Here is a 17,388-nt window from a genome sequence, read left to right as displayed (position 1 = left end):
GTTGGAAAAGACCTTTAAAATTGAGTCAAACCATAACCCACCCCCGGCACTGCCCCATGTCCTGAGAACCTCATGTCCGTCTGTCCAACCCTCCAGGGATGGTGACTCCAGCACTGCCCTGGGCAGCCTGTTCCAATGCCCCACAGCCCTTTGGGGAAGAAATTGTTCCCCACATCCAACCTCAACCTCCCCTGGCGCAATTTGAGGCCGTTTCCTCTGCTCCTGGCGCTTGTTCCTGGGGAGCAGAGCCCAACACCCTGAACGCAGCATTTTGACACCGCAGCGAGTCAGGGGCCACGTCCGAGTGCCGTGGGGCTCCCCAAAACCACTTAAGTCCTTTGTCAGTCCCCTCTACGAGCCCAGATTGCTGCGGGTGACACTTGGACCATTACAGATGTGACTTTATTAGAGGTGACACCGAGGGGCGAGCGGCTGCGTGACGCGATCCCCCGCCAAAGCGCCAGCTCTCCAGCGGGTTCACCAGCTTCATGGCCAAATATCCCTGTGAGGAGGCACAGAGGGAGGCTCGGGGGGACTCATAGGTGCCGATGAGGGATTTGTGGGGGCCTGTGCCCCCCAGCACTCACCGGCGTGGAGTAGATGAAGGTGAGGAGCAGCACGAGGAGCAGCAGCAGCGCCAGCACCAGGCTGATGCGCCCACGGTGCTGCCGCCAGAGCCCGTAGCGAAGGGTGCGCAGTGGCGCCTGCAGCCACAGGAACGACCACTCCGGCCGCCTGCAGGTGACACCCGGCTCAGACACCCCGTGTCACCCCTCCTGTCACCCCCCAAGCGCCGCGGGGACTCACATGGGCGGCTGGAGCTTGGGGAACATGTTGGGTTCATCGCGGCCTCTCCCCGCCGGCCGCTCTTCCGCCTCCTTTGCCGTCAGCAGCTCCAGGCTCAGCTCCAGCTTGCCCTTTTTTGGGGTGATGGGTGGGAATGGGGTGGAGGATCTGTCCCCCCCCACCTCGTCACCGCTGTCCCCAACTGTCCCAGTGCTGCCTTACCGAGAGGCGCCGCTTGTTGCCGTCCTGCACCGTGCACGGCCACCACCCCCTGGCCCGTTTTTGCCGGAAAAGGGAGAAATGAGACGGGACCCGTTTCCCCCGCCAGGGCCAGGGGCTTTGGGGGGTCCCCTGCGGATTTGGGGTGCAGTTCTGGGGTTGCCGGGCCGGCTGCGGCAGCCGGGAGAGCTCCAGCTCCAGGACGCCTGCGGGGATAAGCCGAGGCAGGGTGTCACCCATGGGTGCTCTGTGTCACCTGTGGGTGCTCCCTGTCCCTTGTGGGTGTCACCTATGGGTGTCCCCCACGCTGCTGCGGGGACACAGGGCGGGGAGACGGCGTCTCACCCAAAAATTCATCAGCCGAAAACTTGTCATTGTCCCACACTTGGAGGATGAGCTTGGGGGGCACCTTTCGCACCGTGGGGTCCAGGCTCCAGAAATGCTCCTGGGGGGAAAGTGGGGGTGTCACCTTTGTCCCCTGTGTTCCCCCCCCACCCTGACACCCGCACCCCGCGGTGTCCCTCGCCTTGTGGGGCAGGATGCAGAGCTCCTCGGCTGCCACGCACTGGAAGGAGAAGACGAAACGCCAGTTGAAGGCCCCGTCCCCCTGCAGCGAGCGGTAATGGATGTCTGTCCTCTGCCGCTGCTCCTCCAGCCCGTCCAGCCATCTGTGGGAGGGGACGCTGCTGTCACCCTGGCCCAAGCGCTGCTGTCACCTCCCCCTTGCAGGGGACACATAGCGGTGGCCTCGGCTCACCCCGTGACGTAGATGTCGCTCATCTGCTGCCCGATCAGGTTGACGTCCCCCATGTCGATGTCCCGCGTGTTCCAGACGACGCAGCGCAGCTCGTACCTCACGGGGACACAAGGATGTGTCACCTTCGCCACCCTGGGATGTCCCTGTCCCACCCGCGGGGCCCAGCTGGGCGCTCACCTCTGGGGTTTTGGGGGGGTGATGTCGACAGGGGGGCCGGGGCTCCCCAGGGTGGTGGGGAAGACATCGACCCACATCTGCACCTTGCCCTGTGTGGGGGGGTGGGTCTGTCACCCCTGTCCCTGAGTGTCCCCATCACCCCTGGGGTCCCCATCCCTTCCTCTACCCCCAGCATCCCTCCCTGCCCTGGGGTCATTGTCACCCTGGGGTCCCCATCACCCATCCCCAGGGTCAATGTCACCCCAAGGTCCCCATTGTCCCCTGGCATCCTCTTATACCCCAAGGTCCCTATTGCCTTGGGGTCCCCATCACCTATTCCCAAGGCCAATGTCATCCCAAGGTCCCTATTGTCCCCAGCATCCCCTTATATCTCAAGGTCCCTACCACCCCAAGGTCCCTGTCACCCTAAGATCCCCAACTGTCCCCTGGCATCCCCCTATACCCCAAGGTTCCCATCACCCTGGGGTCCCTCCCTGACCATGTCCCCATCACCCCAAGGTCCCCATCACTCTGTCCCCGTCCCCACCTGTTCCATCTGAGGCTGGGTGCTGTTGTAGAGGGTGCGGGTCTCCAGGTGCTCGGGGACAAGGTGACAACGGCGGAGAACGTGCAGGGCCAGGCGCTCACGGGGGGGCCCTTGGTGCTGGTGCACGGGCGGTGCGCTCTCTGCAAGGCTGAGCCATCACACCAGGGGACAGGATCGGGCCCCTCCATGTTCCCACCCAAACCCCCACCCACCAAACTGGCTGAGCAGGACGGTTTGGTCCCCAAAGGTGACGGTAGTGCCCTCGGCGCTGAACTCGGGTGCTGGGAGCCCCCGGCTGTGGGCGAAATGCTCCAGGATGCGGCTGGGGGGGAGTTGGTCCCTCCAGCACCCGGGGCCGGTGCTGTGGGGACAGTGGGTGGGCTGGGGACACTCCTGGGTGTCCCCTCCCTGGCTGTCGCCCCCCTGTGCCCCTTGCATGTGCCAAACCGATAACCAGGTCTTCATCCCTGCGCCAACCTCATCCTCATCTCCTTGTGCTCTCTCCTGTCCCCAGGTCTCTGTCCCCACCCTCATGTGCCCCCCGTCCCCATCTCTCTGTGGCCATGTTCCTGTCCCCATCCCTGTCCCCATCCCTGTCCCCACTCTGTCTCCATCTCCCTGTCCTCATCCCTGTGTCCCTCCTGTCTCCATGTCTCTGTCCCCATCCCCACCCACAGGTACCCCCGTCCCCATCTCTCTGTGCCCATGTCCATGTCCCCATCCCTGTGCGCATCCTGTCCCCATGTCCCTGTCACCATCTCCCTGTCCCAGCCCTCTTATAGTCCCCCCATCTCCATCTCTCTGTTCCCATCCTGTCCCCATCATCTTGTCCCCATCACCCTGTGTCCATCCCATTGTCCCCATCCTGTCCCCATCACCCTGTCCCCACCACCCCGTGCCCACTCCAACGCCTGCTCCTGTGCTCAGGCCTGTGCACCCTGATGTCCCCAAGCCCCCACAGTGTCCCCCGCCCTGGTGACACCCACGTGCGGTAGCGAGCCGCCAGCCCGCAGTTGGCGTGGTAGTGGGACAGCAGGCGGTTCTCCAGGTCAATGGTGGTGGTGCCAATCTCCTGGTCCGGTGGCACCACGTCGTAGTCCAGCAGTGTCACCCGCAGGTCCTTCTCCAGCGGGATGGTCCCTGTCACCTCAAACAGCCTGGCAGCGGGTGTCATCAGCCCCAGGGACACGCTGGTGGCACCCGCTGGCACAGGGAGTGGGGACACGCGGGCATGGGGACTTGGTGGCATGAGGACATGGTGGCACGAGGACATGGTGGCATGGGAACCCACCAGTGTGGGGAATGGGGATGTGGTGGCACAGGGACCTGCAGATGTTGGGAATGGGGCATCTGGTGACATGGGGAGTGGGGACATGGTGGCACAAGGAACCTCCAGCACAGGGTATGGGGATGTGGTGGCATGGGGACATGGTGGCAGAGGAATTGGGGACATGGAGGCTCAGGAACCTTCTGGTGCGGGGAATAGGGAGCTGATAGTGTAGGCACTTGGTGACATGGGGACCTGCTGGTGTGGCACCTGGTGGCATGAGGACCTGGTGGCACAGGGTTCCAGTGGCACAGGGACATGGTGGCACAGGGACAGGCTGGCACAGGGACAAGCTGACATGGGGAATGGGCCCCCCCCCACCCTGGTGCCACCCAGGGGTGACAGTGCCACCAGGCCACCCGCCCTGGCCATACCTGCCAAAAATGGGCTCCAGCGTGTTGGGCACGTACTGGTCTCGCTGGCCCAGCTTCTTCTTCCCCAATGAGACGCGCACGTAGGGGTCACACTGCCGGGGGGGGACACTCAGGGTGACATGGGGTGGGGGGGATGGGTCACCCTGCCCAGCACCCATGGCTGACCTTACCAGCCTGTTTCTGTCCTTGGGGGGCAGGTCGAAGGCCCGGACCACGTAGACCCTCACCAGGCACTTTTGGGGTTGGCTGGGGGGCAGCTGCTGGAAATGTCGGGGCGGGGGGGACACGGCGGGGTCCTCGGGCAGGGGGTAGATGCGGAAAAGCCCCTGCGAGAGCCGCCCGGCCGTGCACCCCCGGCTGTCCCCACCCCGGCGCTGGGGTGTCCCCTCGGGGTGTCACCCACCTTGAACTCGCCCACGGGGTCGTCCCCCCCCGCGGGGTGACCCCCCGGCCCGTAGAGGGGGAAGGTCTGGCAGAAATCCTGCAGCCCTTCGAATTCGGGCAGCGCCTCCAGCTCGCAGCTGTAGATCTGGGGAGTGGGTTCTGCCCTTGGCCCCTTGGCCCTTTGTCCCTGTCCCCAACCCCATCTTGGTGCTTCTCCCCATCATGTCCCTCTGCCCTTCTTCAGCCTTGTCCCCATCCCATCTTCATCCCTGTCCCCATCCCATCTTCATCCCTGTACCCATCCCATCTTCATCCCTGTCCCTATCTCATATTTATCCCCATCCCTGTCTCATCCTCATCCCTGTCCCCATCCCAACTTCATCCCTGTCCTCGTCCCATCCCCTCTTCATCCCTGTCCCTGTTCCTCTCCCAATCTCCATCCCTGACCTTGCCCCCAGCCCATTTTCATCCCTGTCCCCATTCCTGTCCCCTCTCAATCTCCATCCCTGACCTGACCCCTATCCTACCTTAATCCCTCTCCCCTCCTGTGTCCTCGTCCCCAACCATCCCTGTCCCAATTTTGTTTCATTCTTGTCCCCATCACCATCCCTGTCCCACCCCTGAGCTTGTCCCCATCCCTGTCCCCTGTCCCCGGACCTTCAGTCTGTCCCTGCCTGTCCTCCTCTTCGCCTTGTCCCCCATGGCCGCATAGAATTTGCTCCACCAGTCGTCCTCATCCTCATCTTCCTCTTCCTCCTCCTCTGCAGCCTGGTGGGGAGCAGGGTGAGGTGGGGACAGGTGGCTCCCGGTGACCCCGGTGACGCTGTTGCTGTGCCCACCTTGTCCCCAGCCCCCTCGGCAGCGATCCTGGGCAGCATCTGCAGGGACAAAGGGGACAGCTCGGGGAAAACTGAGGCACTGGGCTGGGGACCCCAGCGGTGCCGAGGGGGTGCGGGGTGCCGAGGGACTCACCTGGCGTATCCTACCCCAGAGAGTGGCTGCGGGGGAGAGGGGCACGTAAACCATCCCGGAGGGGGCGGGGATGGGCAGAGGGTACATGGATGGGGCAGGAATGGACATGGGGTGCCAGGGATGGACAGGGGGTGCCAGGGATGGACAGAGATGGGGTGGGAGGCAACAGAGATGGGCAGGAGGTGCCAGGGATGGGGCAGGAATGGACAGGAGGTACCAGGGATGGGGCAGGAATGGACAGGGCGTACCATGGATGGACAGGGGGTGCAAGGGTTGGGGCAGGAGGTACCAGAGATGGGTCAGGGATGGGACAGGGATGGGCAGCAGGTGCCAGGGTTGGGGCAGGAGGTACCAGAGATGGGACAGAGATGGACAGGAGGTGCCAGGGATGGGGCAGGAGGTACCAGAGATGGGACAGGGATGGGACAAGGGGTGCCAGGGATGTGGCAGGATGTACCAGAAGTGGGACAGGGATGGGACAGGGGGTGCCAGGGATGCGGCAGGGATGGGCAGCAGGTACCAGGGCTGGGCAGAGCCATTACCAGAGCCAGATGAGGGGGTTGCGGGGCCAGGGGGAGGCTTCCCCTGCCCGGGGGGTGGCCAGTAATAGCGGCCCAGCCCCCGCACGCAGGCCTGTCCCACCACGGGCCGGTACCCAAACTCCCGCGTGTCCAGTACCCGCAGCCAGATGGGGGGCACATATTCCTCCTCCGCCGGTAAATTCTGGGAGGGGGGGAGCCAAGTCATCACTCCGGCGTGCCAGCACCCATGGGTGGGGTGCTCCCCCTCCCGTCCTCACCAGCGGCAGCAGGAAGGCGTTGGTGGGGAAGTTGGGGTTGGTGGTCAGGTTGAGGATGGGGGGGGTCCGCAGGGTCTGCCCTCCGCACTGCAGCTCCAGGCTGGGCGCCCGCACGCCGCCCCGCAGCCCCCGCAGCCCCCACGCCAGCACCTGGGGGACACCGGTGGCTGTCACCCCCTGGGTGCGCTGGGGTCACTGCGGGTGGGCTGCGCACCCGGGGGATGCTGGGGGTGGCTGTCACTGTACCCATCCCTGTCCCCATCTCCAGCTCCATCCCATCCTCATCTTGGGTTCGTCCCTTTGGGTCTGTCCCCATCGTCATCCCTGTCCTTGTCCCTGGCCTGTCTCCATCCCTGACCTCATCCCCAGCCTGGTTTCATCCTTGTCCCCATCCCTGTACTGTCCCCATCCCTTCCCCAGGACCTTCGTCACTGTCCCTGTCCCCAGCCTGTTCCCCTCCGTTCTCCATCTGGGACCTTGTCCTCATCCCGCCTTCATCCCTGTCCCATCCCCTTCCCCATCCCAACCTTGTCCCTCTTGTCTTTATCCCTGTTCCGCTCCACGTCCTTGCTCCCAGCCACTTCTGTCCTCATCCCTCTCCCTGTCCTTGTCCCCATCCCATCCCCTTCTTCATCCCTGTCCCTGTCCCCAGCCTGTTCCCCACCCCTGTCCCCACTGCGGTCTCACCTCCAGTGCCACCAGCCGCAGGAGTGGCCGGATGCCCTGGGGGACACTGAAAACCCCCTCCCTCCACGGCAGGGGGGACACTTGTGCCAGGGCCCCATCCTGCCAAGGACGATGATGATGATGATGATGATGAAGACAGGCTATCATCCCCTGTGCCCCCTGTCCCCCCGCCAGCCCCTCACCTGGGTGTCGTGCAGCAGCTCAAAGGCCGCCAGCAGCTCCCCGGCGGGCCCCCCCGACCCCCCCAGCGGGTACCGCTGCAGCCGGGGGGCTTCCGCTGCCCCACGTCCAGCCAAACTTGTGGGGCGCACACACTCCTCCCCAGGAAAGCACCAGCACCCTGCAACACATCGCTTGGGCATGGGTGCTGCCCCCACCCATGGGTCCCCCCCGCCATGGGTGCCGTACCCCTCCGTCCTGGTCGAAAACCTCCACCACCACCATGGGGGGCTCCTCCTGGACCCTCTTGGGGTCCCCATACAGCAGCACCCGCTGGAAAAGCAGCGTCTGGTCCCAGAGCGGGTCCAGGGTGCCGGGCAGCACCCGGGTGCTCTGGCTGACATGCACGAAGGAGACGTGGGCGACGGGGTCTGGGGGACAAGGACACCCTCAGCACCTCAGGCTCCCCACCAGGGTGGGGGTCTGGGGGTCTTTTTGGGGGGTGTCCCACCTGCGGTGGCTTTGGTGGCACGGGGTGCCAGCTCCAGCGCCTGGAAGATGTAGCAGCGCAGCTGGAAGAAGTTGGGTCCTGCGGGAGGGACAGGGGGTGACAAGAGGTGACGGGGGGGCTGGGACCCTGCTGGGTTGTCCCTGTGTCCCCCTGCCGTGTCCCCGGGGCTCACGCTGGAAGGTGCAGAGGATGAGGGGCATGGGCTGCTTGGGGCTGGTCCGGGATGAGCCCCGCGCTGGACACTCGGCCGCAGGCGTCTCGTCGTCCTCGGCCACGTCCTCTTTGCTCTGCGGGGTGTGGGGAGGTGTCCCCTTGGCCCTGCTGTCCCCTGGCCCTGTGTCCTGCTGTCGTGCCATGTCCTACTGCCCCAGCATCGCTCTGTCTCCATGTCACTACATCCATCTCCTCATCCCTCTGTCCCTTCATCCATCCATCCATCCATCCATCCATCCATCCATCCATCCATCCATCCATCCATCCATCCCTCCTTCCCTGCATCTCTCTGTCCCTTCATCTGTCCCTCCGTCCCCCCACAGAATCGTTTTGGTTGGAAAAGCCCCTCGAGCTCATGGAGTCCACCCATTCCCCCACCCCTGGCACTGCCCCATGTCCTGAGAACCTCATGTCCGTCTGTCCAACCCTCCAGGGATGGTGACTCCAGCACTGCCCTGGGCAGCCTGTTCCAATGCCCCACAGCCCTTTGGGGAAGAAATTGTTCCCACATCCAACCTCAGCCTCCCCTGGTGCAACTTGAGGCCGTTTCCTCTGCTCCTGGCGCTTGTTCCTTGGCAGCAGAGTCTCTGTCCCTCCATCCCTCTGTCCCCCATCCCTCCCCGCACCCCACCCTCCATCCCCAGCCCCAGTTGCCCCAGTTCTCCCCATTCTCTCGCACCGGGGTCCCCTCCAGCAGGAAGAGGGCCGCCCTGGCGCCGGGCTGGTTCGGCACCATGCCGCGGTGCCAGCAGCGCCGCCGGCACACGTCACCCAGCCGCGGCTGCAGGTGGAAGCGGGAGCCCCAGAGGGACCCGTATTCCCAGGCCTCGGTCCCCGCCGCCTCGGGGCTGTGCTGTGGGGACACAGGGGTCAGCACAGGGTGGCACATGGGGATGGACAGGGCTGCTCGCACCAGGGCACTCCCACCACTGTCCCTGCCACCCCATCCCTGCCACCCCATCTGTGTCACCCGTATCTTGTCGCTCCCATCCCTGCCACCCCCATCCCTGTCACCCCAGTCATGCCACCCCCATCCCTGATGTGTCCATCCCTGCTGTCCCCATCCTGTCACTCCCATCCCTTCCACCCCATCCTTGTCACCCCTGTCACCCCCATCCCTGATGTCCCCATCTCTGCCATCCCCGTCACCCCAGTCATGCCACCCCCATCCCTGCCACTCCATCCTTGTCACATCTGTCCCTGCCACCCCAACCCTGATGTCCCCATCCCTGCCACCCCATCCCTGCAATGCCCGCCCTGATGTCCCCTCCTCGCTGCCCCGTCCCTGTCCCCGCTGTCCCAACCAGCCGTAGGAAGGTCTCCACGTCCTGCTCGGGTCCCTGCGTGCCGGGGTCCCTGCGGCGGGTGCGCAGCCAGCGCCGGCGCCGCAGCGTGTGGTACGTCTTCTCGGTGGCGTGCCACGCCGGGGGGACACCGCCGGCACCCGCGCTCGTCCCGTACTCCCACCCTGCGGCACCCGCTTGTTCTTGTCACCATCACTTCCACCACCCACTCACCCCAGCGTGAGGACACCCACTCACCCGCCTCATCCACGGCCCCCGTCACATCCACGTGCCAGTCACGGGCGATGTGCCAACCCTGGGGACACGCCACCTCTTCCTTGGGTGGCACCGCCGCGCCGCTCTGCAAAAGCGGGTGAGCGCTGAGCCCCAATGTGCTCGTGTCACCTCACCGCTGGTGTCCCCAGTGCCACTGCCCGCTCACCGTGTCGGTGTTGGTCACGGCGGCAGGTCCCCACTCGCCACCGCGCTGGCGGCTCTCGTTCTCGTACACCTCCTCCAGCACCTCGCCCACGTTGGTCTCCGCGTCCAGCAGCAGCCTTGGGGACAAAAATACCGGTGTCACCCTCCCTGACGTCCCCCGGGGTGTCACCACCCGTGCTGGGGGACTCACCGCCGCTGCGGCTCCACGGTCCAGGGCCCGTCCCAGCGCCAGCCGCGGGGGGGACGGATGCGGTGGCGGGGGAGCCCCGCTTTGCCGGCGCTGTCCGAGAAGCAGGGGCACCCCAGCAGCCCCCGGGGACCCCACTTGCCCAGCAGCTTGGTCTGGTTTTCATACTGGGAGGGGACACGGGGGGGTGAGGGGGGTTTGGGGACACCGTGGGGTGGTGTCACCCCCCAGGCCAAGGGCGCACCGTCTCGGCGTAGACGTGCAAGGTCCCCTCGAGGTGCCGGGACAGGTCATCGCTGTTGGCCACGCGTCCCAGCCAGAGCCGGAGCCGGAGCTGGGCATGGATGTCACCGGAGCCCTGCGTGGTGGGGACAAAGCGGGGACAGAGAGGGGACATGGGGGAGATGTGGAGAAGGTCTAGGGGGGACATAGAGGGGACACAGAGGGGATGTGGAGCGGACACAAGGGGGACATGGAGCAGATATGGAGAAGGTCTAGGAGAGACGTAGAAGGGGACACAGAAGGCAGATGGAGTGGACACAAAGGGGACATGGAGCAGATGTGGAAAAGGTCTAGGAGGGACACAGAGGGGTCATGGAGGAGATGTGGAGGGGACATGGGAACACACAAAGGTGACATGGAGGGAACATTGTGGGGACATGGAGGGGACATGGGGGAGATACGGAGAAGGTCTAGGGGGGACATGTAGGGGACACAGAGATCTGGAGGGGACATGGAGGAGACATAAGGGGTCACAAAGGGGACATAGAGGGGACACGGAGATATAGAGTGGACATGGAGGGGATATGGGGGGAAGCAAAGGGGACATGGAGGGGATATGGAGGAGATATTGAGGAGACGTGAAGGGGATGTGGAAGGGACATGGAGGGGACAATGAGGTAACAGGGAGGGGACATGGGGTGCCCACCACCAGGAAGAGAGTCTGGATGCGGCCGCAGAACCTCCCGCAGGCGCCGGGGCCGCTCGGCGAGAACATGATGTCGGTCGCGGGGACACGGGCACAGGCCACGCGTCTGTCCCCCTGCAGCAGCCACAGCAGCACGTCGGGGACACCGGCCTGTGGCTGTGGGGACAGAGAAAGAGAGAGACCGGCAGGCTGAGACCGGCCACAACTCATCCCAGCTGTGTCCCCATGTCACCCCATCCCAGCCATACTCATCCCAGCAATGTCCCCCATGTCACCCCATCCCAGCCACAACTCATCCCAGCAATGTCCCCCATGTCACCCCATCCCAGCCATACTCATCCCAGCAATGTCCCCCATGTAACCCCATCCCAGCCACAACTCATCCCAGCAATGTCCCCCATGTAACCCCATCCCAGCCATACTCATCCCAGGGGTGTCCCCCATGTATCCCCATCCTGGTTGGGCTGAGACCGGCCACAACTCATCCCAGTGATGTCCCCCATGTCACCCCATCATGGCCACAACTTGTCACACAATGCCCCCCATATTAACCCTTCCCAGCAGGCTGAGACTGATCACAGCTCATCACAGTTATGTCCCCCATGTCACTCCATCCTGACCACAACTCATCACAGTGATGTCCCCCATGTCACTCCATCCTGTCCACAACTCATTAGAGCGATATCCCTCATGTCACCCCATCCTGGTTGGGTCGAGACTGACCACAACTTGTCACACAATGTCCCCTATATTACCCCTTCCTGGCAGGCCGAGACCGGCCACAACTCATCACAGCGATGTCCCCCATATAACCCCATCCCAGCCACAACTCATCCCAGCGATGTCCCCCATGCTGCCCCATCATGGCCACAACTTGTCACATAATGTCCCCCATATCACCCCTTCCCAGCAGGCTGAGACTGATCACAACTCATCGCAGCGATGTCCCCCATGTCACCCCATCCCAGACACAACTTGTCACACTATGTCCCCCATGTCACCCCATCATGGCCACAACTTGTCACACAATGTCCCCCATATCACCCCTTCCCAGCAGGCTGAGACCGATCACAACTCATCAGTGATGTCCCCCATGTCACCCCATCCCAGCCACAACTTGTCACACAATGTCCCCCATATCATCCCTTCCCAGCGGGCTGAGACCGGCCACAACTCATCACAGCGATGTCCCCCATGTCACCCCATCCCAGCCACAACTTATCACAGCGATGTCCCCTATGTATCCCCATCCTGGTTGAGCTGAGACCGGCCACAACTCATCACACAATGTCCCCCATATCACCCCTTCCCAGGAGGCTGAGACTGTTCACAACTCATCGCAGCGATGTCCCCCATATAACCCCTTCCCGGTCACAACTCATCACACTGATGTCCCCCACGTCACCCCATCCTCATTGTGCTGAGACCAGCCACAACTCATCACACAATATCCCCCATGTCACCCCATCCCAGCCACCAATCAGAGTGCTGTCCCCCATGTAACTTGTCCCGGGGATGTCCCACCTCCACGGCCAGCGCTGTCACCCTCCTCAGCCAGCCCTGGGCTGTGGCCAGCAGGGTGTCCCAGCCGGCCCGCGGGGGCTCGGCCGCGGTGGCCACCATGTGCCGCAGCAGGTGCAGCCGCGCGGTGCGCAGGTGGGCGTCCAGCGCCGTGCGGGTCGCCTGCTCCTCCAGCCGCGCCAGCGCCTGCCTGCAAACAGCCCGCAAAACACCCCCCAAAATATCCTGTTTACCACCCAAAACCCCCCATTTCCCCTCCAAAATGCCCCTTTTCCCAAAAAAATGCCCCTTTTCCCCCCAAAATGCCCCATTTCTCCCCCAAAATGCCACATTTTCCCCCAAAAACGCCACATTTATCTGCCCCAAAATGTCCTGTTTCGCCTCCAAAATGCCCCGTTTCTCACCCAAAATGCTACATTTTAAAAAAAAAAAAAATAGTCCGTTTTCCCCCCAAAATGTCACATTGTCTCCCCAAAATGCCCCATTTCTCCCCCCAAAATGTCTCTTTCCCCCCCAGAAATGCCCCTTTTCCCCCCACAAATTCCCCATTCCCCCCAAAAGTCCCATTTCCCCCCCAAAAAATCCCCATTTCTCCCCCTCAAATTCCCCATTCCCCCCCAAAAAAACATTTCCCCCAATTATCCCATTTCCCCCAAATTCCCCATTTCACCCCCCAAATTCCCCATTGCCCCCAATTGTCCCATTTCCCTCCAAATTCCCCATTTGTTGCCCCCAATTGTCCCATTCCCACCCCCTAAATTCCTCATTTGTTCCCCCCAAATTCCCCATTTCACCTCAACTGTCCCATTTTCCCCCAAAATCCCCCATTCCCCCCCAGAATCCCCCATTGCCACCTGCAGTCCTGCACCAGCTGGCGCAGCAGCCTCCTGCCGATGTCCCCTCGGGTGTCCCCATGTGCGTCCCTCAGCTCCGCCACGTTGTCCCCCTACAAAATAAAGTCCCCAAACTGTCCCAACCCAACCAGGGGGTGTCACCTCCGCCCCGCTGTCACCCATGGGTGCTCACCAGCCGCTGGCACACGCTCCGCAGGAGGTTCAGGGTGTCCCATCGGTCACCGGCGTCCTCCCAGGACGAGGTGACAGCTGCCACCGGCTTGTCACCGTACCATGGCAAGTAGTGGTAGCGGTTCCCTGGACCCAGAACATCCCGTGGGACACCGCGCGGTGTCACCCACAGTGTCCCCATCCCAACATCCCACTCACCATCAAAGAGGGGACAACAGTACGGGGTGACGGAGGCTGTGGGCTTGCAGGTGACATCGCCGGTGTCCCCGTAGTGGCCCAGGCTGAGCTCGAAGCGCAGGAGCTCGGGGCCGGGTGGCACCATGGTGGCCGAATAAAAGACGCCGCAGAGCCCGAAGCGGCGACATCGGGGCAAGTGACGCTGTGACAAAAAAATACCGGAGTTGTACTTAGAAATAAGAATTAAAGATGGGGGGGTGGCATCGCGCTGTGTCACCTGCACCCGGGTGACGTCCTCAGGGGCGATGGTGCCGTGCTGGCGCCCGTCTGGTGTCCCCATGTGGGTGCTGAGCTCCAGTAGCACCCGGCCACGATAAGCCACCCTGGTGTCCTGTCACATAAGGGTGGGGGGGTGATTTGGGGTGTCCCCCCTGAAAAAATGGGTGCTGTCCCCTCTGTCACCCACTCACGGTGCTGGGTGTCCTGGCAGGATCCGAGCGGGGACCGTAGAAGGGGAGGAAACTGGGTCCGAAGCACGGTAAGAACCCGGGGGTCCCCTCTGGGGGTGAAAAAGGGGGTTCAGTGGGTGTTGGGGGTCTGGGTGCTGGGGACCCCCCCACCCAAGGGTGGCCCCTGCTCACCCTCCAGCTCAGCACCAGCAGAGGAGATTTGGGAGAGGCGGAGGGTGGCGGTGCCCAGGACTTTGCTGCTGCGGGACCTAGGTGGGGTATGGAAAGGAGGGGGGTCTCCCCCAAAAATAGGGGCGTCCCCAAAAATAGAGGTATCCCCAAAAACCTCCCAAAACATTTTGGGGGGGTCCCCATGTACCCGCTGAGGATGGCCAGCTGAATCTCATCGCAGATGGGGGGCAGCTGCGGAGAGGCGAACAAAAAGGGGGGGGTGTTGAAATGGGGGTGCCCCCACCATTTTGGGGATGCGCCCACCTTGGGGAAGGAGTGTGGGTTTTTTGGGGGGCACCTCACCCGCAGGGGGAAGAAGAAAACCTCGTTCCACACCGGGTTGGCATCGGGGGGCATCACCTGGGTGCAGAGCTGCGATGGGCAGAGCTGTCAGCGCTCCCCCTTGACACCCCAAAATGTGACACCCCCCCCCCAAAATGTGAGCCCCCCACCCCATAATCTACCCGGCACCCACCGTCCTGCCGGCAAATCGCACCCTCACCGCCGCCGCTACGAAGCCCCTCTTGCTGCCGACCGGTAACCGAGGTGGCTCTGCTGCAGTGGGGATGGCAAGAAGTGGGTGGGGGGGTCCCCTAAATCTACCCCCACTCCAAAATAATAAAAGGGGAGGTTTTGGGGTGTCCCACCCTGCGGCAGGTCCTCGGCGCGGTAGACACGCAGTTGCAGTGTGGCGACACACGGCGATGGCCGCAGCAGGTTGGCTTCCACGTCCTCGTCCCCCGCCGGTGCCTTCTCCTCCTTGGGGGGGTTGTATAAAAATGGGGGACCCCCCCATATAATTTTTGGGGTGCTGGGGAGGTGTGTGTGGGGTCTCACCGGTGCCGTCTCACCGGCACGGAGCACGGCCAGGCTGACGCGCAGGTACCCGCGGGAGCCGGTTTCGGGGTGCTGGGGGTGCTGCAGGCTCAGCCACTTCCAGCTCAAGCTGCGTCCTGGCACCAGGGGTCACCCCGTCGTCACCCAATGTCACCGCGGTGTCACCGCAGTGTCACCCCAAGCCTCTCGCCTACCCGGTGCGTGGTAGATGGTGCCGATGTCCAGCTGCGGGGGGCAAAGGGGGTGAGGGTGGCCGAGCCGCGCTGTGACGCCGCGTCCCCGAGTCACTCTCCCCACCTGGAAGACGCCGATGATGGCTTTGGCACGGCTGGCCCGGGAGTCCAGCACCTGTGACAAGCATGGGACACAGCGTCAGTGGCCACCCCGCTGTCCCCGTCCCCATCAGTGCCACCGAATCCTCCGACCTGGAAGACAATGAGCTCGGCTGCCAGCCGGGCAGGCGTCCGGCGGAAATTTTGCCAAAACACCTAGAAATGGGCAAAAGGAGGTGAGGGTGGGGTGAGGGGACACCGGTGGGTCCCTGTGCCCCCTCGCCGGTGTCACCTCGTTGTAGTAGGGGTTGTTCCCTGTCTGGATCCTGGTCCTGAAGCGCTTCTGACCGATGAGAACTGTCACCACCGGCTTGATGTCATTGCCCTGGAGCTGGTGGCCCTCGATGACCCTCACCCGCACCTGTGGGACAGGCTATGACACCGTGGCCACCGCGGACGGGACGTCACACCTGGGTGACACCGCACCCATGGGTGCCATACCTGGAAATCCTCTTTCCCGTTCGCCGGTGGCTTGTTGGGGCGCTGGGATCTCCCTGGTGATGCTGCCCGTGGTGGCACCTGTCCTTGCAAGGGGACCGCAACGTCCCCAGGTGTGCCGTGGGGGATGTAGGAGCAGCGGAGGGTGAGGGTGCACTGCAAAGAGACAGGTGACACCCAGGCTGTGCCCAGTGACACCCAAGGGTGCTGTTGCGGCTGCAGGGGGGTGCTCACCCCCGTGGGCTGTCCCTGAAGGTCCAGCAGCGGCACGTGGCTGAGGGACAGCGGCAGCCCCGGGTTGGCCACCAACTGCTCCAGTGACACTGTGGCAGCACCCAGGACTCTGCGGGGACAAGGGGACGTGGTGAGGGTGGTGACACTGGGGACGGACCCCCCACCACGGTGCTACTCACCCCTGGGGCACTGGCTGTCCCCAGCGCCGCAGGCGCAGGGTCAGGGTGTCCGTGGGGCGCAGGGGACACGTGCCCAGTGGCCATGCCAGCGTCTGGTGGTGACAAGGGGTCAGTGGGGTGACACGAGTGTCCCCATGCCACCGTGGGCCACCCCGAGGTCACGTCACCTCGTTCCAGGTGGGGCTGCGCTCCTCCGGCAACACCCGGGTGCTCCTGGGGACACCTGATGGGGACGGGACGGAGGGTGGTGGCACGGCAGGGTGGGGACATCGTGGTGTAGGGGGATGACTGGCACTGTCCCCATGCACGTGGACGGTGACTGCGGTGTCCCCCCCGTCCCCAGCGGTACCTCGGAAGCGGGCAGACACGTGCACGCCGGGCCCAGCGCCGGTGGCCTCGGGGATGCGGGCACTGGCCACCAGGAGCCGCAGCATGGCCACAACCCTGTGCCACCGTGTCACCCAGGCGCTGTCACCCTGGCACCGGGAAGGGTTCCAGAATGGCACTGTGGGGGCACAGGGCAGGGACACTGCTGTTGGCTTGGCTTAGGAGGTGTCACCGTGTCACTGGGTACCCATGTCCCTGTGTCCCCACATCTCTGTGTGCCCATACCTGTTTGTCTCAATGTCTGTGTGTCCCCTGACCATGTGTCCCCGTGTCCCTATGTCACCATGTCCCCAGGTCTGCATGCCCACATGCCCTTGCATCACTTGTCCCCAAGCCCATGTATCCCCACATCTCCCCATCACTGCATCCCCACGTCTGTGTGTCCTTGTGTCCCCATGTCCCTGTGTCCACGTCACTGTGCCCCCAAGTCACTCTGTCCCCATGTCTGCATACTCATCTGTCCCCATGTCACTGCAACTCCATGTCTGTGTGTCCCCACGTCACCGTGTCCATGTGTCCCCATCACACTATACTCCCATATCTGTCTGTCCCCATGTCCCCACATCACCACATCCGCACATCCATGTGTCCCCATGTCCTTGTGTCACTGCATCCCCATGTCCCCCTGTCCATATATCCCCATATCTGTCCATCGCCACATCCCTAGGTCCATGTGCCCCTATAACACCCAGTCTCTATGTCTGCCTGTCCCCATGTCCCCACATACTCAAGTCCGTGTGTCTCTGTGTTCCCATGTCCATATATCCCCATGTCTGTGCATCTCTATGTCCCCATGTCCGTGTATCCCCACATCCCCATGTCCTCATGTCCTCATATCACCGCATCCC

General features: G+C 63.4%; 1 protein-coding gene across 1 annotated transcript; it reads right to left on the bottom strand.

Moving 5' to 3' along the window:
- Positions 1-388: 388 nt before the first annotated feature.
- Positions 389-16,587, bottom strand: FER1L5 (fer-1 like family member 5; the record flags this gene model as incomplete). Its single annotated transcript, XM_082072779.1, has 46 exons — positions 389-502; positions 588-735; positions 808-917; positions 1,009-1,211; positions 1,351-1,450; positions 1,532-1,673; positions 1,763-1,858; positions 1,940-2,028; positions 2,466-2,613; positions 3,452-3,655; positions 4,167-4,258; positions 4,337-4,492; positions 4,570-4,695; positions 5,208-5,428; positions 6,065-6,245; positions 6,322-6,471; positions 7,191-7,265; positions 7,417-7,598; positions 7,679-7,756; positions 7,851-7,965; positions 8,571-8,744; positions 9,196-9,359; positions 9,433-9,535; positions 9,617-9,731; positions 9,806-9,969; positions 10,047-10,160; positions 10,731-10,886; positions 12,255-12,441; positions 13,106-13,197; positions 13,278-13,402; positions 13,475-13,655; positions 13,731-13,844; positions 13,924-14,012; positions 14,095-14,171; positions 14,282-14,325; positions 14,437-14,505; positions 14,609-14,688; positions 14,781-14,892; positions 14,971-15,086; positions 15,165-15,318; positions 15,396-15,458; positions 15,535-15,663; positions 15,744-15,896; positions 15,975-16,083; positions 16,154-16,245; positions 16,321-16,587. The coding sequence occupies 46 exons, from the start codon at positions 16,585-16,587 to the stop codon at positions 389-391; spliced, it is 5,973 nt and encodes a 1,990-aa protein (XP_081928905.1).
- Between the last annotated feature and the right edge of the window lie 801 nt (positions 16,588-17,388).

Source organism: Streptopelia decaocto (assembly GCF_964273445.1).
Source record: "Streptopelia decaocto genome assembly, chromosome: 25".
In the NCBI taxonomy this organism is placed as follows: Eukaryota; Metazoa; Chordata; class Aves; order Columbiformes; family Columbidae; genus Streptopelia; species Streptopelia decaocto.
Note: the sequence above shows the minus strand (reverse complement) of the source record. Positions and strands in the feature narration are given on the sequence as shown.